At 38.6% G+C, this 22177-nt stretch overlaps 5 protein-coding genes across 11 annotated transcripts; 3 read left to right on the forward strand and 2 right to left on the reverse strand.

Moving 5' to 3' along the window:
* Positions 1-251: 251 nt before the first annotated feature.
* Positions 252-4553, reverse strand: LOC133735831 (L-ascorbate oxidase homolog). Its single transcript, XM_062163255.1, has 8 exons — positions 4271-4553; positions 4047-4156; positions 2596-2866; positions 2272-2374; positions 1799-2144; positions 1022-1387; positions 812-890; positions 252-687 (listed from the first exon to the last, which is right to left on the reverse strand). The coding sequence occupies exons 1-8, from the start codon at positions 4406-4408 to the stop codon at positions 481-483; spliced, it is 1620 nt and encodes a 539-aa protein (XP_062019239.1). The 5' UTR covers positions 4409-4553; the 3' UTR covers positions 252-480.
* Positions 4554-11228: 6675 nt separating this feature from the next.
* On the forward strand, positions 11229-12621 carry LOC133735832 (signal recognition particle 43 kDa protein, chloroplastic). Its single transcript, XM_062163256.1, has one exon. The coding sequence runs from the start codon at positions 11363-11365 to the stop codon at positions 12491-12493; it is 1131 nt and encodes a 376-aa protein (XP_062019240.1). The 5' UTR covers positions 11229-11362; the 3' UTR covers positions 12494-12621.
* Positions 12622-13244: 623 nt separating this feature from the next.
* Positions 13245-15982, reverse strand: LOC133740451 (cyclic phosphodiesterase-like). 7 transcript variants are annotated; one of them, XR_009861227.1, is made up of 5 exons: positions 15535-15956; positions 15395-15443; positions 14837-15097; positions 14420-14492; positions 13248-13991 (listed from the first exon to the last, which is right to left on the reverse strand). XR_009861227.1 is itself a non-coding variant. In XM_062168409.1 (5 exons), the coding sequence occupies exons 1-5, from the start codon at positions 15847-15849 to the stop codon at positions 13946-13948; spliced, it is 513 nt and encodes a 170-aa protein (XP_062024393.1). In that variant the 5' UTR covers positions 15850-15982; the 3' UTR covers positions 13253-13945. The 7 variants fall into 7 exon arrangements, 3 of the variants coding, with proteins under 3 accessions (XP_062024393.1, XP_062024392.1, XP_062024391.1); XR_009861226.1 differs by having other exon boundaries at positions 13249-13994; XM_062168409.1 differs by having other exon boundaries at positions 13253-13991; positions 15068-15097; positions 15535-15982.
* Positions 15983-16060: 78 nt separating this feature from the next.
* On the forward strand, positions 16061-17437 carry LOC133737622 (F-box/kelch-repeat protein At3g23880-like). Its single transcript, XM_062165145.1, has one exon. It carries the CDS (start codon positions 16061-16063, stop codon positions 17435-17437), a length of 1377 nt encoding a protein of 458 aa, XP_062021129.1.
* Positions 17438-18711: 1274 nt separating this feature from the next.
* LOC133740450 (uncharacterized) lies at positions 18712-21128 on the forward strand. The gene is made up of 2 exons (XM_062168405.1): positions 18712-19146; positions 19922-21128. Exon 2 carries the CDS (start codon positions 19925-19927, stop codon positions 21044-21046), a length of 1122 nt encoding a protein of 373 aa, XP_062024389.1. The 5' UTR covers positions 18712-19146; positions 19922-19924; the 3' UTR covers positions 21047-21128.
* The last annotated feature ends 1049 nt before the right edge of the window (positions 21129-22177 follow it).

Genomic DNA, 22177 nt, shown 5'->3' on the forward strand with positions numbered 1-22177 from the left:
TAGAGACTACTGGGGGCACGCCCATGTACTTCTTTTTCATTTATCCAGCCCCCCAATTACAAATTTCTGACTCCAAAACTGCGCCTTGAGCAAGTTAAATTATGCACGCGTCATAACTTTGTAATTACATAATCTAAGCCACATTTGTTCTTATATATGACAGAACCAAGGAGACCATTGGCCGGTTTATTTGTCCTCCTGGAGTTATTTTTCTAGTTCACCTTTGTAGTTAGGTCCCAATAAACAATTAGTTTCAACAACTAATCTTTCTTTTATTCTCTTCATTGATTTAAAAAATTCTACAACACTTTTATGCACCTTTGCTTCTAATTGCTCAATTACATTCCACAGAACTAACTGAATATTGCTTCACCTTATTGCCAAACTGTAAAATGTTTCTTACAAAAGAATGACACTCAATTTCAATGGTTAATGTTGAATATGATAATCTTCTGCATGCAGCAGCTAGCTTGCTTATAACTATCTAGATGTTCTGCCAGCAGCTCTGCCACAAAGAAGAGCATTCCTTGGAATAGGGTACTCATCTCTAATAGACTCCACCGGTGAGTAAACTCGTAGGTAAAATTGTTGTCCAAGGTATTGTCGAGTCCAAAACTGACTCCTCACGTTCCACATACCCACATTGTCCAATGCTACATAAACTGCAGTCCATGACTTGGGATACACCTGTTGCATCAACCAAAATTTTATAAACATCAGTACTAGATGAACACAGTGATACTTCGCATGCGTAACTAAATTTTTTTTGTATCTGCCGGTTATAATCTTAATAACTAGGCGGAGAACTGACCTGTGTGGTGTGTCTTGAAACTGCATCTACAAGATTGTACTGCTTTCTACTAGCTGGTGTCCATTGTCCTCCATCCATTCTGGAAATTCAAGTAAAAATGTGAGTAATAGTGAAGGACATAGATGCTATTCCATTTTTAAAAATGGGAATTTAAAAAATAAATAAAAATAAATAAATTACTGATGGTATATATATCATTGAGATACTTACCCAACTACCCAGAAGTAGTATCCATCAAGGTGCCAACTCTGAAGAATGTTCTCATTGTTCTGAAACACAATTTCCACAAAGGCTCTAAAGTCAGCACCCATAACTGCAGTGTCAAGGTGCAAGTTCTTGGTGGCGGGATTATCTGGAATGCTTCCAACTTTGAAAACTCCATCAATCTTGAAGTGGTCTGCAAGCTTTAGTGGAGTGTCAGCAGGGATGAACGACACACCATTCACTCCATATCTCTGTTTCCCATTTACTTGATCTGCTGAGCTCGATAGTCTGATGGTTCTGCTCACATTTACAAGACCATAGTGGTATGAGCCTTGTGGGTTTGGTCTAGGCCCACTAGCTGTTAGGTTTGTCCTGAAATGCATAATACAAAGAGATAAGGGTCAGATTGATTGGTGAACAACATTTTGAACAAAATCAAAAACCGTTGCATTGCTCCAGATAGAGAAAAACTTCTGGTGGGAATGTCAGGTGAAAGAACAATCCGATCAAAAGTTGTAGCATGTTACTAAATTTTGATATAAACCTTGTCTAACTCGACTATTCTGTTACTCAAAAATGCGACATTGCACGGACAACTCTCAATTGCCATGCAATACAAAGAAAAAGACACTATCATGAAAGTAACTGATTTTATGCATCACCTTACTCACGAATAGAAGAGCCCAGAATTGACCCATATGCTTCTACTTAGTTATGTGACACAAAAGTATGGTACATGTAGCATTACTTGGATAAATTAGATTAACTAGAGGAAACATTTACCTAATGCTACGAGCCTGGCTAAGAGACCAGCCGGTTTGGGTGGTAGGCCCACCGGGAATGGGGCCGGAAACTTGACGTCCTGAGTTGCTGTAGTGAAGGACGGCAGTGGAGGTGAGGACTTCGGAGGTGAAACGGGTTGAGGTGACAATGTAGTAGTCCTGAGGGGCCTGATCCGCTGTGATTAGTACAGAGTATGATTGGCCAACGTGGATATCAAGGGAATCATAGGTGGTCTGGACAGTGTGAGTTCCTTCAACTTCAACCAACTTCATTTGGTGACCTTGGATCCGGAAGTTGAGTGAGTTCTGCATACCCACATTTGATATCCTAAGCCTGTAAGTTTTACCTGCAGGAATAAAATGAAGTGAGCTAAAATTTAGATAAAAGAAGCATCGATCGTTAGTCTATACTGTGAACAAAATTTCATTATGTAATGTGGTGACTCTAGCTAGTCGGATGGTCTAGAAATATACCTTGTTCAACTGTGAACCATGTATTATTGCCTCCACGGCCATTGATTAATAGACCGTGTGGGCTGGGAAGCCGATGACCATAATCAAGAACAGCTTGTAGTCTCTGCAATGTTCCAAACAAACATATAAGTCGTTAATTAAGTACAGAAGAAATTTTACATGGATCACATTTGTGAAGTAGGCTACTAACAAAGGGTGAAACCTACTTAAACAAGTGGGTTTTCCACCTCTATTGATTCGAGAAATTTAAAATGTCGTTAAAACAGTTTTATCAGTGTACACAATTAGAAGCATTAGAAACTGATAGCATAGAGAAGTTGTTACCTTGTGATCAATATTGTACCAATCTCCAATTAGAACAGAGTAATCATTAGCTGGTTCTGGGAATGGAACTGGGATTCTAGGCCTGCTGAGGATTTTAATGGCTCCAAAGCCACCAGCAGCCTTGTGAAATGCAAGAGATGGGAAGTAGAAGAAACTGCCAATTTGATCCTTCATTTGGAGTGTGTAGGTGAAGTTCTTGCCTGGTGGGATGGGGCATGTTGTCCCATACACTCCATCTTGGTATGAATTTCTCCTCTGTTGAACTCCATTCCTGTTTTGTTTTCCCCATATTCAAATTTAATTAATTTCGTATCAAAACCTAAGTATCAAAAATTGAATATAAAAAGATAATTGAACACGGCCGCATTCGTCCAATAATTCTAAATATCATTTGCTGAACCAACTCAAAAATGTAATATATAGAGTCGAAAATATAACCAGGCTTATTCTAAAACAATATATATAACACGATCATTCTTAAAACTCGTTTCACGTCACTTCATATCATTTAGAATACATTGACCAAAATTCATAACCCAATTTCATATCCTATTAAAGAAGATCCAACAAAGGCCAGACAAAAAGGAGTTGTATCCAAGCTGTAACGATTATGAGACTTAATTTTGACTTGACCTTAGTACGAAATTCTGAAATTGGACAGATTTGGAAGTAATTAAAGCAACTTTTTTCTTTATCACAAGCAAATTTTGGATGAAAATTAGTTACTTCTATTGGTGAATTGGTCATACAGATCTTGGATGCGCGTGATGATTTATTCCTTTTGGCACCAAACTATTCGGCAACAATTTTTCACACTTGCCGACCAATTCACATGTAAGAAATTTCGTGTCGATATTTTGATGCTTATGAGCTGTCTGGACTCTCACTATATATGCAGGCAACCTATTCTAATTGGAAAGCCGTCTAAATTGGAATGTACCAAATCATTATATTAATAACACCAAAAATCTAGTCACATTCAACGTAAGCACTCTCTTATTTTAACAAAAATCATAATGTATGCCTCTATTTGTTTATGTACGTCATATTATATGCGGAAATTAAGAAAATTAATCACCATGTAACTTTAAAGGAAATAAATCATACAGTCATAAATACTAGACTCCAAACAAATCTTATGGGTGTAGATAATTATGCATTTATGTGGGAAGTTATTCCACAGAATGTGGAGAAAATTGTTGCACATATTAATATACACAGTGTTTTGCCTTGTAGAGCAATCTACAAATGGTTATAATTTATCTTTAATTATGTGAAGGAATGCAGAGTTAATTACCATTAAAACCCTTAATTTATTTTTCTAACAGATGTCTTTCGCTGTTTAATTAAGCAAACGTGTTTCTTTAAATAAAATGAAGGTGATGAAAATGGTGACCGGAGAAAAAAAGGACGAGAAAAGTAAAAGGTTGGGAAAAGAAAAAAAAACCGACCATGTAATGAGGAAAGGCTCCGGCAGGCTGTTGTAAACGTTGATAATGAGGTTGTCATTGGTGACGGAGTAGATTTCCGGCCCCGGAAACTGCCCGTTTATCAGAATACCCTGCAAAACAAACCAAAAATCCCATAAATTTTTCATTTTCAGTCCAGAAATCACACAAGACGAACGATCAAAGCATCACAATATCTCCACAGTAATAATCAGTCGAATACGAACCCGTTGCTTAACGCCGAGAGGGTAAATGTCGCCGTAGGTCACATTCCACTCGAAGAACCTGTAAGGGTCTTCACCATTCACAAGTGTGACAAGAGCCAGAACCAGAACGACGGCACCGAAATGCCACGTAAAACCCATGACCGACGAACGGAATGTAGCTAATGTTTCGGAGGAGAAAAGCCGACGAGAAGATTAAAGAGGAGGGGAATGGAACAGTAGTGAAGAAGAGTCTCTTCTCTCTTTCGAGAGAGTTACGGATGAAGAATGAGTTAGTGTGTGGGGAGAGGTAACTGACCAGGACTCGTATTTAAAGTGAACGAGCACAGTAATAGACTCTGATTAGCGGTGGGCTGTCCACGTGTCAGTGAGCGATTAGTGGTTCTCGGTTTCCTCTGCGGTCGCCCCCGCATGAGGGGAGGATGTGAGCGAATGGAAATGCAGGTGGGGGATGAGTAATGACGAGAGTGCCCTTAGGTTGGTGGCGCGCTAACCGCGTAAAGCATTTGCAAACTAATGCATGGCTGGATGTTTGGGTGTGGGGAAGGATCCGTGATTTCTGACGCGACACACGGTTTTCTCATGTGCACTTCGTTTTATTTCCTAACCAACCAAACACGCCACTTTGATTTTTTTATTTATTTTTCTCAAAGGAAAGTTTGCGGCATTTTTTCGGTGACAAAAATGAAGTAATGGTGGGCGAAAGAAGATGACAAAACAAATGGTTTCAGATGGAATTATGGGAAATTTGGATTTTTATACATTTTATGTTAATGAAATTCTCCTCATTATGTGTATACGGTCGTCACATAGCTGCTCAGTAATCTGATAGTTATGAATAAATACACAGTTTGAAGTTCTTATAATTTTTACCTTTAAATTTAGTACGTGTGGTTCAGATTCAATTGTTCTTAGTTGAGCAGGATTAATAGACGTCGAATCAGAACCAAAAAGCCAAAACCAAGAAAATACAGTGGAAGATAATAAGTTATTGTCTTACAATGTTGTACTTTACGATTGAAATTTTTTATTGTCAAGTAGTTGTCTGTCAGACGGAAAAGAAATTAATTATTGATTAAATGATATAGACTTGTATTTTTTTTTTTCTTTATTTTCAAGGAAAGTTTGCGGCCTTTTTTTCGGTGCATGAAACAATAATTAAGGGCAAAGGTTGTTTCTAGTCTCGGTGGGCACCAAGAAAAGACCGAAATAGAATAATGAGAAAGACAGGTTTATTACTATATTAGTGACTACTAATAAGGGAGAGCGATTTACGTACGCGCAAAAATAATTGCTTTGCTCGTATTTGGCTGTAAGCGTACGCGACATTCTTAATCATCATTGATCTTAGGGACTCTTCTCCTTTTTGGTTCTTTGCTTGTGAAAGGAACAGCCACCGTGTATGAAGCTTCGTTAGGATTTCGCTTAATGAAAGTGGAAGACTGTGTTTGGATGCTGGGCTGGAAATATGTTATGGGATTAAATTTGGCAGTCATGTAAAGTCATGGCGTTAATTTATGAAATCAAATAGTCCAGTTTGTTATGAGTGCATGGATATAGTTGACTATGAGCTGACAGCTATTTTATCTGGTTAAATGCATGGCTAGTGTATATATATATATGCATGCATGTAGTAATACTATGCATGGAAATGTCAAAGGTTTTTTTGTATAAAATTATTGGGCGGAAATACTGATGGACAGAAAGTATTCTGATCGCATGCATGAGAGTCTTTATTCTAGAACACAAGAACATGGCATGGAAAATATTTTGTGGAAGCTGTGATCGATTAGGATGGACAAATAACCACTTAACGTAGGAAAATTTTAGTATACAGATCTCCATAGCACACGCATAGGTCATGTGCTTAACATGTGATATCACTTTTGGGAATAATTTGATCAAGTAGTGACCGGTTAGCCACGTACCTCCTGCGGTTATTTTTATATTATCACATTTTTTAATTTCATCTTCAATAAAAACTTAACGGAGCGTAGTGGATCCATATTCTTAAATAATAATATAACAAAGATAATCCCTCATGGAAACAATGAATTGGTCAAAAAAATGATCGACAAGTTAACCCAAGAACTTTCGTTTGTGACTACTGCCAATGTCATGAAAAGAATAGTCTTCCTATGCTTTGTGAAGAGTCAAAAATGACCTATCACGAGAAATTTTTCATAGCTGAAGCTAGAAGAAAAACAACAAGTGGAGCAATAAGCCAAATTGTAGAGCAAGAATATTAAGAATATTTCTCTTAAATAAAATAAAGAAATGAAATTCTAGCTCAAGATACTACGGAACAAGCAAAACCTTCTCTAAAAACAAAAGAAGAAAAAACAGATGAAGAAAAAGAAATAGAACAACTAGAAAATAATCCAAGCATGATAGAAGAATGTAGACCATTTATACGTACATAAGGAAGAAGTTCAGGAAGAACTTCAACAATCAAAAATCATCTCTACTAGTAGATTCAGTAACTACATAGGGATTGGATTAAAATTTTCTGATCACAAAAAATATCATCTATAGTCCTTTGTAGATAGTGGATCAAGCTTCATAGTAGCAAAAACATTTGCAATTCTAGAATATCTCTGGAAGAAAGATACTAAAAGAATAGCTACTGGTATTCAATTCGATGGAAGCTAGTTTACCATGAAAAATGTATCTAAAGATGTCAAAATCACTATAGGTGGTGGAACGTTTGTCATCAGAACACTTTGGCATTTAGAAGGCCAAGAAGCAGATTTTTTGCTGCGAAATGATTTCGTTCTCCAGCAGAGAGTCGTTCAAGATGAAGAAGCCATAGGCTTTAAGAAAGGTGATAAAATATTTTGGGCAGGCAGACTAACACAAGCAAAGAGTGTGGTCGGTCCAAACTTTACCACTTAATATCAGAAGTTGCAGGGAAATAGTGGTGACTATCAGTCTAGATTTGAACCTGTGTTGCAATATAAAAACCAGGAAGAAATACTCAAAAAACAAGAAGAGTTTTTCTATTGGAACCTCCAAATTTACTCACTTGACCTCTATGCTTTTTACACCTCTTATCAAATTTTCAAATACTAAATTTACTCACTAAACTTCCTCAAATAACCTCACTCATATAATTTGCAAACAAATTATTAACTTTAAAATAAAAAATTTAGTCATTTCAATGATTTAATCACTCTATAAATCTTAACTAAATATACATTTCTTAATCAAACTTGAGTTTCAAAAATTAATGTCCAATCAATAAGACAATGTCATGAACTATTATGTTTTTTTTAATTTTTTTTTTCTATTTTAGCTGTGCAAAAAAAAAATTCATTTGTTTTTATTCTCAAAAAAAAAATCATTCTTTTTTTTTAATGTTTTTTTTTTCTGTATTTTTTGTACCGCATGATTAATTATTTAAATATTTTTAGTTTTTTTTTTTTTTTGCAAATATAATGGATTGACTTAGATTTAGGTCAAAAATCATAAGAGGATTTATTTTGTTTTCTCTCACCAATATGCGTTCAGCATATATATCATACATTTTTAAGTCACATAATCTTAATCATATTTTTAATTCTTATTAAATATATATGAATGCTTTAATGAGTATGTAGTGAAATTAGAAAATGAAAATAGATAAGGAAAATAATAAGGAATACAATCTAATATTATTGAATTGGAAAGTCTACATAAAATAAATGTAATATTTTTTTGGTATAATTATTGTCCTTAATAGTCATTTTATAGTAGGTTATATATGTCATTTAATAATGATTGAGGTCAAGTGAGCAAATTTGGAGGTCCCAATAGAAACTCTCAAACAAGAATAACTGCTCACTGAAGAATCTTCAGAGGAAGAAGAAACTAGTGATGATGAAGAACCTAGTTTTATCCATGAGCATAACTTCAAGCACTTTCAAAACAAGCTTGAAACCCAGAAAATCCTACGATTTCTTTAAACAAAATATTGATGTCGACCATCAAAATTTTGAGAAAAGACCCAGTGATCTGTAAATTAAGATTACATGACATGAATGCTATATGTCATGTCAAAACTATTTCTCAATACAAAGAAGAAGATAAAAAAGAGTTCAGGAAAGATATAGAAAATTATCTGAAAAAGAACTTTAATAAGGTCATCTACTAGTCCTCATCATGCTCCAGCATTCTATGTGAGAAAATCACGCTAAAAATGTTAGAGGAAAAGTAAGAATGGTGATTGACTATAGGGATGTCAATAAGAAAACTGTTAAAGACAGTTACCAATTATAGCAAAAGTAAGAGTCTTGATTAATCAACACAAAGGAGTTAAAGTCTTTTCAAAATTCAATGCAAAGGCGGATTTTGGCAAGTTAAAATGCATCCAGATATTGTTCCTTTCACTACATTTGGGAAACCACAAGGTCATTACGAATGGTTAGTAATGCCTTTGGTTTAAAACAAGCCCCTTCAATCTTCCAAAGAAAGATGGATAACATCTTCAAACATGTAGCTTAATTTTGTGTTGTCTATATTAATGACATCCTGATATTTTCTAAAAACAGAGAAGAACACATGAAACACCTTTATGATGTCGTTAAGTTGATAGTTCAGCATGGAATCATCTTAGGAGAAAAAATGGTTTTCTTTATCCTAGATGAAGTTGATTTTCTTGGTATGTATATCAAGAACGGAGTACACACACACACACACCTCCCCTATATATATCCGAAATTAAATACTGCAAGCTATACTTCAAGAACCCTAATTAACTTACCTTTTTTTTTTTTTTGAGAATGTTTTAATTAACTTAGGTAAAAAGTTAATTGTAGATTAAATTATTTGAAACTAGAGTACATAGGCCTAGCTCGGCCCGGCCCAGCCCGGCCAGGATAAACGAGGGCTACCAGCCCTGCTCGAAAAAACCCTGTTTATATGGACGAACTTGGATCTTGAAATTTATAATGAAGGGGCCTGTCAGTATGTCAAAATATTGTAAGGCCCATCCCGGCCCGTGGACGACTCCTACTTGTTGTTGTGGGAATGTGTTTTTTATCATTAAATTGTGGTGGCACGTTTTGTTTGATGGTTTGCACACACAATATGTACTTATGGAGATCTCGTTTGACATTGATGGCCCTCAATAAAACTTTTATTGGGGTCAATAAACTTCTTAAAACTTTCAAAATCTAGAACATCGATCTTTATTTTTCATTGAAATTGACCATCAATTAAACTTTTATTGGGGGCAATAAAATTTTATTAGGGGGCAATAAATTTTTTATTTGAGGTTAATAAAATGTCTAATTTTAGGTAGATCAGTCATATTTCCGCCTAATTAAATTTTATGGCCCCTCAATAAAATTCAATAAGTTTTTATTGCACCCCCAATAAAAAAAAAACTTTTAACTTTTATTGGAGGGAAATAAAAATTTATTGGGTTTTATTGGTGAGCAATAAAAGGATATTGGGGATAATAAAAATCTCCGGTGACCTATAAGATCTCTGACGACATTTTTGGAGACCTCCGGTGAAGTACCGCAAACGTGATCTGACTTTGGTGACTGGTAGCCGGAGTTCGATGATCGAAGTCTGGAGTTTGGCAAAGTCTCTGATAACTTATCTCTCTTCCACTCTCTTTATTTTTTTTATTTTTTTTGAAGAATATCATGTCGATATATATTAATACTCAGGCCAGAAATGACCATTACATATCCTCCTCCTGCCCTCTCTGGGTAGATAAAGAGTTTGCGGCGAACCACAACGATACATAGATTAGATCCGATCATTTGACGGTACCCATGCTCACTTAGTTAAGCAAGCCTATAGACTATGAAATAACATAGTAAATAAGCAAGCCTAAAGATAAAAACTTATAGTTGCCCTAAAAACAAAGGAAATAGAGTTCCCTAAACAAATGGAATTATTGTAAAAGACTAACTGAAAACATAAAAAGGAGTAGGGCAGCAAACCCCAGCCCAAGAAGGCAGCCCCAAGAAGAGAGGCCCGAACTCAGGCCCAGGAAAGAGTGGCTTGACCCAGCCCAAACTTCATCTTCCACCCATTGGCCGGATGTACAATTTCGGTGCAGCTCCATCGGTTCCTCCGCCGCGTCCCAAAGCCGTCTCCCCACGCTGCCGCCACAATCATCGCCTCGCCTCAAGCAGTCGAGCTTCAAGCCGCCACTCCTCAAACCGCAACACCGTCTCGATCCCCACGTCAAGCCGCGCCTCCACAAACCATCTTCACCACGCCGTCATGCCCTCCTATCCAGCAAGCATCAGCCCTCCTAGATTCTGGAAGACACGCTTGTACACAACCACAACAAGGAAGATGGCGTCCGGGACTTGTCGCCAAACCCCTCCACGCCAAAACCCGATTCAAACTCTCTCCAAGGAGCCCCCAGGCATGTAGTATTCAAATTTCCATCCGGCAGCAGCCCCTGACCGGCGAGGCGAACCAAAGCCAACCATGAGCGCCGCCGGACAAGAAGAAAGTTGCAACCTTTAGACACCGATCGATCCGAGTTTCGCGGTAGGTTCTTCCACTCTCTTTATGTGACATAGAAAAGGCAAAATAATCTTAAAAATAAATAAAACAACATAATTGGGTATTAGGGGATAAAATGAGTAATCTTTTTTTTTTTTTGAATAAAAAATGAGTAATCTTATAGGTAAGGGGAAAAGTTTATAATTTATTTGAGTAAGTGGAGTTAGTGTAGCTGAAATTAGGGCAAATGTACATGGTCCCTAATAAATATGCATGGTTGAATGAAGCATGCAGGAGGTAAATTTGAGACTAGGACTTGATAAGGATAAACCATTATTTCAAAAAAAAAAAAAAAAAAAAATTGTAGCTAGCTCAACATTAGAACCATGCAGATCATAAACTTATATAGGCCCAAAGTTGAAAACTCGAAACGGTGATTGTGATTCAATTACGCCCAAGTTCAAGAGGCCCAATGTATGTCCCAATCTCGCGCGAAAACAAACCAGATTTCCCCAAGATGAAATAGATTGGATGGGATTTCTTATCCTTAACCGATTTCTTTCTCCCACACTCTCTCCTCTTCACTCTCTCTCTCTCTCTCTCTCTCTCTCTCGATGAAAGCTCAGTAACCCACCGGACTCCATGGAAGCCCTCTTCGTCAACCAATACTCCATCTCCGGCGGCCTCAAACTCTCCCCCAACCTCACCGCCTCCTCTTTCCCTTCCCAACCCCACCTCATCATCCGCCTCAGACTCAGACTCAGACCCGCCCCCAAATCATCCATCTCCGTCATCCAAAACCAACAAAACCAATTCCTCGAAACGCAGAAACCGCTCTCATCAGACTCCTCCGACGAGTCGTACGGAGAAGTCGACAAGATAATCGGCAGCAGAGCGGTGGAGGGCGGCACCGGAATGCAGTACCTGATCCAGTGGAAAGACGGGCACGCCCCTTCCTGGGTCTCCTCCGACTCCATAGCCAAAGACGTGGTGGCCGAGTACGACAGCCCCTGGTGGACCGCCGCCAAAAAGGCCGACGACGCCGCTCTCAGGGAGCTCCTGGAAGCCGAAGACGACCGCGACGTTGACGCCGTCGACTCCGACGGCCGCACGGCTCTTCTGTTCGTCGCCGGTCTGGGATCCGAGCCGTGCGTCCGGCTGCTGGCGGAGGCCGGAGCCGACCTCGATCACAGGGACAACGTCGGCGGGTTAGCTGCCCTGCACATGGCGGCCGGGTACGTGAGGCCAGGTGTCGTGAAGCTATTGGTGGAGCTGGGGGCGGACCCGGAGGTGGAGGACGACAGAGGACGGAAGCCGTTGGATTTGGCCAAGGAGGTACTGAGCACGACTCCCAAGGGGAACCCGGTTCAGTTCGCGAGGAGGTTGGGGTTGGAGAGCGTGATTAGGGAGCTGGAGGGGGCGGTGTTCGAGTACGCGGAGGTGCACCAGTTGTTGGAGAAGAGAGGGAAGGGGGATGCCGTCGAATATTTGGTCAAATGGAAGGACGGTGGAGATAACGAGTGGGTCAACGCGCGGTTCATTGGGGAGGACTTGGTGAGGGACTTTGAGGCGGGGCTGGAATACGCTGTGGCTGAGGGAGTGGTGGGGAAGAGAGTCGGGGACGACCGGAAGATGGAGTACTTGGTCAAATGGACGGATATAGATGAGGCCACGTGGGAGCCCGAGGAGAACGTCGACCCCGATTTGATCAAGGAGTTTGAGGACAAGGGGAGTAGTGCTAGTACTGGGACTGGGGTGCCCAATGTGGGATAGTTCCTGTAAATTCATTGACCTGAAAATTTGAAATGCTGGCTTACATTTTCAATAGTTTTTTTTTTTTTGTTTGTAAACAACCGATAATATTACGACAGGATGGATAAGAATGAATCTATAAGACGACTCGTAACTCTCTATTTACTAAGTAAGCACCAACGCCACTGCATCAAATGATAATAGACATTTTAAAGAGAAGTTACCTTGTCGAATAGTATTTGAGACATTTCTTACGGCAGTGAACTATAGTGTTCAAAATTGCACCCTGTCATTCGACTCATGAGGTACGATTACTAATAGCAAATCATATGTCGATTTAGGACAGTCAATGATGCAAGTTTTGGATTTCTGGGCAAGCTCAACCAAAAAGAATGTCCAAGGTTCATGAGGGCGCAGGAGATACCATAAAAAAAAAAGACCACTTTCTGTTAACAAAATCCTTAATAACTTTACTATCCTTCACCCCGGGCAAAACAATACATACAAGAACAATTACGTACGGCCGTACGCAATGTCGGTACAACAGCCTATAAATCGATCTATTATGAAATTTTTTTTTTTAGCTCCAGAACATTGTATGGAACTCAGAGAAAGGGTTTTTTATGTTGTTCATACTAACATTGTGTCTCATATAATCATGCTCTTCAACACAACATTAAGCTCTATCAAGTCTCCACATAAACAACATATATGAAAAAAAAAGAAAAAAAAAAAGAACAATTTAAAACATTAGAACAGAGACATGCATTCACTTAAGCATGAAAAACTTCTTTTGTCAAAAGCTATGATCTCCTTGTATGAAAGAGGTATGGCCAAAATCATTCAGGATATAAATGAAACAACATAGTGATAAAACCATTGATGATTTAGCTCAAACAACGATATCAAAACAAGACATTAATGGTTTTCATCTGCTTCACATCCATGGGTCAAAAAAATCATCAAACAATTCAGTTTAGACCTCAGGATATTGGATGTGTTTTACTGTTGTTGACTTGGTCCGGCCTTTAGAGCTGAGAATTGCACTGCATACCAAACAGGCTTCTCTGGGAAATCACCTCTTGTTTCATAAATGGAAATAATGGAGCGCCAGCTATTTAAAATTAGCATACGTTCATATGGTAGATGCCTCATATATGAGCTCCAGGACCCCATTTCATTATCAAGACCGGCGAATTCACACAGATGCCTATGTGCGTAGATGAGTCCAATCTCTAAAAACAGCACCAATCTCAATGCCACGACCATCTACTAGTACCATGGAGTGAATTTCAATAGCACTTGAGAGTGGGAATGCCAGAAGAGGGACTGTAGTCTGAGGAGGCCTCATCATAGGAAGTCTCCCCTCCAAAACATGAAGTTATTTCGAATCTTTTGAATTGTGAGTCCTCATCAAAACTACCAGTCTTCCCCATCGCTGCATTCAAAACTTCCCTTGACAGACACTGATTGTCATTGTGATGAACGGAGTTCATGACCTCGTAAAGGAGAAATGTTCCTGCTGGATTCAGTCATGACACTTTACCAATAATCATAGAGTTTTATAATTTTCACTAATTTCGCAATGTCAGCCAACTTTTTGTAAAGTTTCACAGTGATAATTGAAAACACGGAAAAGCAAATTAAAAGATGGATTATAAACCTTAACCTCAACGATGACTCATTCCAACCGTAACTCTTGTGCAATTATTCTCAAGAGGTATTCTCGATCTCCCACTATTCTTTTAATAATCACTCTTCTATTAATCCATGTATCTTTTAGTTTATTTAAATAAACAAGTATTAGTTGGGTACTGTCTTATTCCATCATAAACAGAACAAATAAGGCCTCCAGAAAATTAGTCTCAATTAAAACACTAAATTCTTCATGTGTGAATCACTGATATCCAGAAAATAAGTCTCAATTCAAGCAGTTTATATTCTTACAGTTTGATCAAGCGATCTCCTCTCAAAGACAGGAGCCAATGGGGCAATCTTCTTCCACGCAGTCGTGCACATCCTACATCACATATGATTGCATCGCTTGATTACATATATGAGGGAGTAAGAGAAGAGATCGAACAATGTATATTAACTTGACTACAACAACACCACCTTGACCATGTTATGTATACACTCTTAATCCCACCTGGAATTAACCTAAACCAAACTCAAAGAAGTGATCAAATGAACATGCATGATCTTCTCAAAAACTCAAGCTGCACTGCCTAAACCGGCAGACAGAGAAAAGAAAAAAAGAAAAAAGAAAAAAAAAACAGAGGCATATATATTAATGTAAGAATCATAATAATATATATGTTCCATATATATTGATCAGGCAAGGGCAAGGAGCACATGGCGTACTTCAGGAGGGATACTGAGACAAATTCAGTCTTATTACAAGGGTGGATCGGCAGAGCTAATTTAATTGGAGGGGAAGCTCAGCTATCTTTTCCCAAGATTTGAGAGTTTTGTCTTTGTAGTTGATTTTGTACAATGCAAGGCGAGTTACGGGGAAGCTCAGGCTAGTAATGGTCTCATCCAAAACACTAACTTTATCTCGAGCTTTCTTCCTCTCCTCTTCTGTCAGCTTACCGTAAAGGAGGCTCAAATAAGGCACACCAGCTGCAGAAATATATGTAGACATAAATCAATACTCACAGGAGTCATAGTGATGCTATTAAGGTCTGAAAATTTGCTTCTCTGGAAGGATAAAAGTTCATCATGTATAGTGACCCAGAATAAAGACCAGATTAAAACAATATTCACCATCGATCTCTCATGTTTCATAACAAAAACAAAACGTTAATACAGACATGAGTTGAAACATTCTGGAGGCAGTGCCCTCCCATTAGTTAAAACTGCGATTATATATGTGTGTAGTGATGTAAGAAAGTTTCATAAAAGAAAAAAGAAACTTACGGAAACGTAAACCCCATTTATGAGAGCAGCATCTAGATATTTCTTTTAACTGCATGCATGAGAAACGAAACTATAATTTGAGTGGTTAAGGAAAAGACATGGACAAGTAGATGTAGATTTAGAGTTGTAGGTTTTTAGACCTGGTGGGAATAATGGATGCGGAGGCAAACGCACTGGTAATAGAAGGGGCGAGCAACGATTTCATCTACTCGAGCAGTGAAGGCAGAGATACAACCAGGCGGGTAGGACTGAATAAGGGTCCTCAACTTGTTGAGCGCGTCCTCCCTCGTCATACGGATGGACCCCACGATCGGAAAATGGGGCTCGATCTCCTCCGGTGCCCCGCCGAACTCGTCCCGGAGGCCCAACATCACCTTCTTGATCCGATCGGACACGTCATCCGGTGGAATGGCCCACACCGAATACGAACCGATCGCGGTTGCATCTGTTGTCATGATGGATGATCAAGGACAAGGAGAAGAAGGATGATGATGGCCGGGGTTAGGATTTGAGAAATATGCGAAGAAAAAGAGTTGGTACTTGGTAGGGGTAAAATTGGGTTAGGAAAAAAAAAGAGACGACGTCTTACATCTATTTAAAAGGAAAAGAAAGAAGAAAGAGAGTAAGAGACGGTGTCGACTAGGGAGAAGTTGATAGCTATCAGAAATGGCCGCCCAAAACTCGGATGTGGAGGAAAAAATACTATCGCTTTTGCCTCCCAAAACTCTGATGCGATTCAAGTTGGTCTCCAAACGGTGGTATGCTTTAATCAGCAATCCCAGGTTTGTAGATAAGCACCTCTCCAATTTCAATTCCATGCATAATAATCCGTCCACCTCCGTCTTTATAAAGCGTTTGGTTGTTAATGAGGACACAAAGGAAAGCGAGACTGTGTTCTCGCTGCTTAGTTTTTCCAATTGTAGTGATGATGATAGTAATGATGGTGGCGAGCCTGCTAGCTTTCTTTTGGGTGTCGAGGATATGGAGATTCCATTCCCAATGACTAGTCTAGACACCAATAGGGGCGAATCACTTGAAATTGTAGGCCATTGTAATGGGATCATATGTCTGAGTATTTCTCGCTCTACCAAGGTGTTTTTATGGAACCCGGCAATTAGAGAATTGAAGCTTCTACCCCCGGAACCATACCTTCCACATTGGACCAGAACATGCTCAACCGCGGCGGATTATCCCAAAGATGTTGTTACCATGCCATTTTTCTCAGACGATCCGGTGTTCGGCTATGATCCTCTATTGCAAGATTACAAAGTTGTCGAGATTGGATTTCAAGGAGCATATCGTGAGGAAGATAATTATGTTTTTCATCCTCCCCTAGCTGCGGTATACACGCGGGGCACTAATTCCTGGAGAGAGATCAGTACTGATTCTTTAGAAACAGAAACTACTAACCTATGGCCTGGAAATTTCCAAATGTTCTTCAACGGGATGTGTTATTGGTTGGGAAGAGAGCAATTGAAGGAAGGCAGTATTTATGATTACATGGAAGAGGAATATGTTAGGAAATTGATCATTTCGTTTGACATGAGTCGTGAAGTATTTCATGACATACTGCTACCATATGAGTTGATTAACCCTCCATGCATCACTGTGTGGAAGGAATCTATTGCTCTTTTTAATTTGCGTGATAGTGATGATGCAGATTCTTCAAATCTTTTGCCTTATAGTGATGCTTCAGATGCTGCTAAATTTGAATGTTTGGATATATGGGTGATGGATGGCTTTGCTGGTGTCGGATATTCTTGGACAAAACACTTAACTCTTGAGCTCAGAGAACACCCATCTCAGAGCATATCGTCACTCTGGTGGGATCAGACCACATTAGTGATGTGGAACCATGAACTTCTCATGGTGTCCCCAAATAGATCTATAGTGTGTTATAATCTAAGTTCCAGAAGGCTTAAGTATCTACCAATTCAAAGCGGCTCAAAGGATCGTGAAGCTGTTGCTGCTGTTTATCTAAACAGTATAGTTTCGGTCGTGGGAGACAAGAAGCTTCAGAGCAGAGAAAATGTAGCAATGTAGCTATGGTTTAGTTGATAATGATATTGTTGTTGTTTTTATTTTTATTATTATTATTATTTTTTAATTAATGATTCTCTCGAGTTGATAAGATATTAATATTGGTATCAGTAATGATTTTGAAATTGGGAGAATTCCACAAATGGTCACTCAACTATGACTCATTCGACACTTTGGTCACTCAAGTTTAAAATATATCACTTTGGTCACTCAACTATTACATTGTCAATCACTTTAGTCACCCAAAGAGTATTTTTTTCTCACTTTAATCACTTCTCTCAATCATTCTAATACATATTTATCAATTTTTCATAATTGGTTTGATGAAAATATCATTAATATTGTGGCAAATAATTTTTTTTAATGAAAAAAATTAATAAAGTGACTAAAGTGATTGACAGTGTAATAGTTAAGTGACCAAAGTGATATATTTGAAACTTCAGTGACCAAAGTGTCGAATGAGTCATAGTTGAGTGACCATTTGTGAAATTTTTCCTTTGAAATTAGCAGATACCAGTTAGAGGTACCGCGCTTTGCTGCGGGGTGTGGATCCTTTTGTTATAATATGTGATATTATCCTTTTGTTATAATATGTGATATTGACGGAACTATAGTGATCGCATGATAAATAAACGATAATTGTTGTTTATGTAGACTAATTCATTGAAGTTGTTATTTTACATCATGCTAACACCAAATTGTAGGATTATTGACATTTGAAGTTGTCGTTGTGGACATTTTGCCTCGTAACATTCTAAAACATACAAATTCAAGCATCGACAATGCAAATTTCTATTATGACTATGATTGTTGGGTTGATGAGTCAAAGGGTTATTTTCTTTATCATTGTGTATTCAACTTTACTGTTTGGAATGAGATCCAGAAGTCATCACTGTCATCTGTTTGACTTGGAGGATGGTAGTATGAGCAACATTGGCTATTCTCAGTTGTTCCGGACCCCCCCTCAAATTGGCCTACTACTTGATGTCCAGCTGTATCCTCTTGAATGTAAGTTCAAATCTTCTGTTGTTACTTTATTATAATTCTTACTGGCTAAACAATTTTAATTTTGTACTTTTTATTGCCCTGAGCAGCCATTATATATGTCAAAAGTGCATAGTTAAGGAACAATATTTTGGGGCTGTGGTGTGGTTTGAACAAGTAACCCTCTTAGAGGGAGGAGATAACTCTTTGTTTTGTGTATAACTCAGCTCAAACTATTTTATGCTGGTTTTAGAATTTAGTTTTTTCAAGTAAAATTAACTAGCTTATATCGTTAGTGTTGTAAATTATTATGGATATATCATGTAAATTATTGTATATTAGAAGATGCTTTCCTCTTTCCTAGTTTTAGGGGATCCATGTTTTAAGGAGGACTTTAAGGGTCCTTGTTTTATGGAGGATTTTAGGCTATATGTTCCTTGCCTTCCACTATATATGTAATCCATTTCTCATCTATGGATGATAGAGAAAACAGAAAATACTACACTCCCTCTCTGCATCAAAACTCTCTCTCTCTCTCTCTCTCAAGTTCTTTGAAGCAAAACTCTCTCCATTTTCTGAAACATTTCCATTTTACAACACGTTATCAGCACGAATAGCTCTAGGATTCGGATTGCAGATTGACAAGAGAAGAGGTGAATAACTCTTGGGTTGCAGAGAAGAGGTAGTTCATCATTCAATCAACATCAGTCTACAAGCTCTACAACCAAGTAGGTTTTTCCAAACAAAAACCAATTTCGCTGTTTCATTTTACCTTCTGATGTCTGTGTTCCAGTATTTATTTAAAATAGTAATTCAACTCCAAAATTCACCAAATTTTGTATGCTGGAGTCCTTATATGTTTAGTACATCTCTGTAAATTTTCATATTTTTCTGGGTAGTTTTGCTTAGTGTTTCAGTTCGTTTTTTGACTGTTGTTCAGTAGGAACTGCAGTCACAGTTTATGACTTTTGTTGAAGCATCTAGTTTAACTTAATCCTCTATGAGAGACACTTATTTCTCTTGCATTATAATTGGCATGATTGAAAAAAAAGGGAAAGAAAGAGGAAAATCAATAGCTTTTAATTTAGCTATCAATTCATGTATATTGTGACGAATATCTATATATACTTGTTTGGACTTTGTGATAATGATACATCTTTCCTTCATTATTTATTATGATAATGTTTTGTGGTGTTACCTGCTCATATTAAATTTAAATATTTTACCCGCTTAAATTCTTTGCATTAAGAATATATATGTGAGGAATGTAGGTACTTAATGAACCGGAAGTTCACACATAAACATTGAACCAAAAAATTCATACATAAATATTGAACCAGAAGTTCACATGTATCATAAAAGGAACTTGAAGTTTCCTTCACAAATTCACTATACATGTTTAATCCGATTTTTAGTATCATGTTATGGAACCTGAAGTTCTTATTGATTGCTTATGGAAGTTATTACCCATAGCACTAACTATTGTCCTTTAAATCCTTGTAGAGAATGTCAAATCTCAACAAGCTTGACTTTGTCGCTTTGGAAGTTTCCGGAAGGAACTATCTCAAGTGGACCCAAGATGTCAAGCTTCATCTGACTGCAAATAAGATGAGATCAACGATTATTGCTGACAACATCACCCCTGAAGACATGAAGGCAAGAGCTATGATTTTCATCAGGAAACATATGGAAGAAGCACTCAAGGTGGAATATTTAGCTGAAGAGGACCCACGATCTCTTTGGGTCGCTCTAGAAGAGCGATTCAACCATCAAAGAGCCATCTACTTGCCGGAAGCAAGACACGATTGGCAGAACATACGCTTCCAGGATTTCAAGACTGTCAATGAGTATAACTCTGAAATCTGCCGGATTCGGTCACTCCTAAAATTCTGTGGAGAAGAGCTCACAGAAGCTGACCTACTGGAGAAAACTTTCTCCACCTTCCCTCCTTCCTGTATGGTCCTGCAGCAACAATACAGGGAAAGAAACTTTGCTAGATTCTCTGAATTAATCACCATCCTGTTGCTCGCTGAAAAGAACAACAACCTACTTTTGAGGAATGATCAAGCAAGGCCCACCGGTACTAGAGCAATTCCTTTGCCTGAAGCAAATATTATTGCCCATCACGAAAATAATCGTGGAAGGAGGAACCGGGGCCGTGGAAGGGGAAGAAGGTCTGAACGTCCAAGGCATGGACGAAGAAATGGACCCAGAAATGGCCCATATGACCGCGACCACCCAGGCAATGGCCCAAGGGGTCGAGGAGGACGTGGACAAGGCCCACGTGGTGGAAACCGAAATGCCCAAGTCCGACAGGCTCAAATTAGAGAGAACCCTGGTCCGGCCCGTCGCCCTCAAAATCAGCATAATCTATGTTATAGATGTGGAGGCACTGACCATTGGTCCCGCACCTGTCGTGCAACAGATGAAGAGATAGGAGAGTATCACGCCAGACGCGGAACTCAAGAGGCCAACCTTGTGGAAGAGTCAGTCCCTATGGATACCACCTTGGAGATTACTGATTTCCAAGCAGCTATGGATACCACCTTGGAGATTACTGATTTCCCTATGGATACCACCTTGGAAATTACTGATTTCCAAGCAGCTAATGGATACATCGAGGATTGAAAACTCGAGGACATGGACATAATAGGCACTTGTGCCATATCTATGTTATTGTTATGAATAATGCTTTCTATTTTTCAGTTTATCTTTGGTGATCTTTGGAATATTAGTTTTGCATAATTTTGTTATGTTTGGATGTTTAATTCAATAAAATTATTTATTTTCATACATGTGATCCATTGAATTAAATATATGAATAGGCATGTCTTGTGGAGAAATTTGTTGTCTGGCTGATAGTGCTACTACGCACACCATACTCCAAGATAGGAAGTTTTTTTTAAACTTATTGCCTACTCATACCTCTGTGACAACTATATCAGGACAATCCAACCTGATAGAGGGCCATGGCAAAGCCCAATTTATGTTGTCCAATGGTACTGAATTTACCATTAATGAGGCCCTATACTCTCCACGTTCCAGAAGAACGTTATTGAGTTTTAAGGATATTCGAGCCAATGGTTATCACGTTGAAACCACTGAGGAAAAAGGAGTGGAATATCTTTGCATAACCTCCAATTTGTATGGCCGGAAGCGGACATTGGAGAAGCTAAAATGCCTCTCGAGTGGTCTCTACATGGCTACCATTAGATCGATTGAGGCGAATCACATAACCAGCCAGAAGCTAACCAATTCGAGCAACTACTTGCTTTGGCATGACCGTTTGGGACACCCAGGTCAAAGTATGATGCGCCGTATCCTAAATTCATCCCACGGGCATCCCCTTACCAATAAGGATCTTGTGTACAGTAACACATTATGCCAAGCTTGCTCATTGGGAAAATTAAATATAAGACCATCATATGCAAAGACTGAAAAAGACTCCAACCTTTTTCTACAACGGATACAAGGGGATATATGTGGACCTATCCAACCACCATGCGGACCATTTAAATATTTCATGGTTTTGGTTGATGCATCGACAAGGTGGTCACATGTTACACTATTGTCCACAAGAAATGCTGCTTTTGCTAAACTCCTTGCCCAGATCATTAAATTAAGGGCTCACCACCCGGATTATCCAATCAAGTCCATAAGACTTGATAATGCCAGAGAGTTTATATCAAAATCTTTTGATGATTATTGCATGTCCCTCGGGATTAATGTTGAGCATCCAGTTCCCTATGTTCACACCCA

The sequence above is a fragment of the Rosa rugosa genome, chromosome 3, assembly GCF_958449725.1.
Source record: "Rosa rugosa chromosome 3, drRosRugo1.1, whole genome shotgun sequence".
Classification (NCBI taxonomy): Eukaryota; Viridiplantae; Streptophyta; class Magnoliopsida; order Rosales; family Rosaceae; genus Rosa; species Rosa rugosa.

Coding starts and splice junctions, on each gene's coding strand:
- LOC133740450 (XM_062168405.1), top strand. CDS start 19,925: ATGTCAAATCTCAACAAGCTTGACTTTGTCGCTTTGGAAGTTTCCGGA.
- LOC133735831 (XM_062163255.1), bottom strand. CDS start 4,408: ATGGGTTTTACGTGGCATTTCGGTGCCGTCGTTCTGGTTCTGGCTCTT. Junction 2,375..2,595: donor GGTACAATATTGATCACAAG/GTAACAACTTCT, acceptor GGAACATTGCAG/AGACTACAAGCTGTTCTTGA. Junction 2,145..2,271: donor ATGGTTCACAGTTGAACAAG/GTATATTTCTAG, acceptor TTATTCCTGCAG/GTAAAACTTACAGGCTTAGG.
- LOC133735832 (XM_062163256.1), top strand. CDS start 11,363: ATGGAAGCCCTCTTCGTCAACCAATACTCCATCTCCGGCGGCCTCAAA.
- LOC133737622 (XM_062165145.1), top strand. CDS start 16,061: ATGGCCGCCCAAAACTCGGATGTGGAGGAAAAAATACTATCGCTTTTG.
- LOC133740451 (XM_062168407.1), bottom strand. CDS start 15,849: ATGACAACAGATGCAACCGCGATCGGTTCGTATTCGGTGTGGGCCATT. Junction 15,444..15,534: donor GCATCCATTATTCCCACCAG/GTCTAAAAACCT, acceptor TCATGCATGCAG/TTAAAAGAAATATCTAGATG. Junction 15,098..15,394: donor TAAATGGGGTTTACGTTTCC/GTAAGTTTCTTT, acceptor ATATTTCTGCAG/CTGGTGTGCCTTATTTGAGC.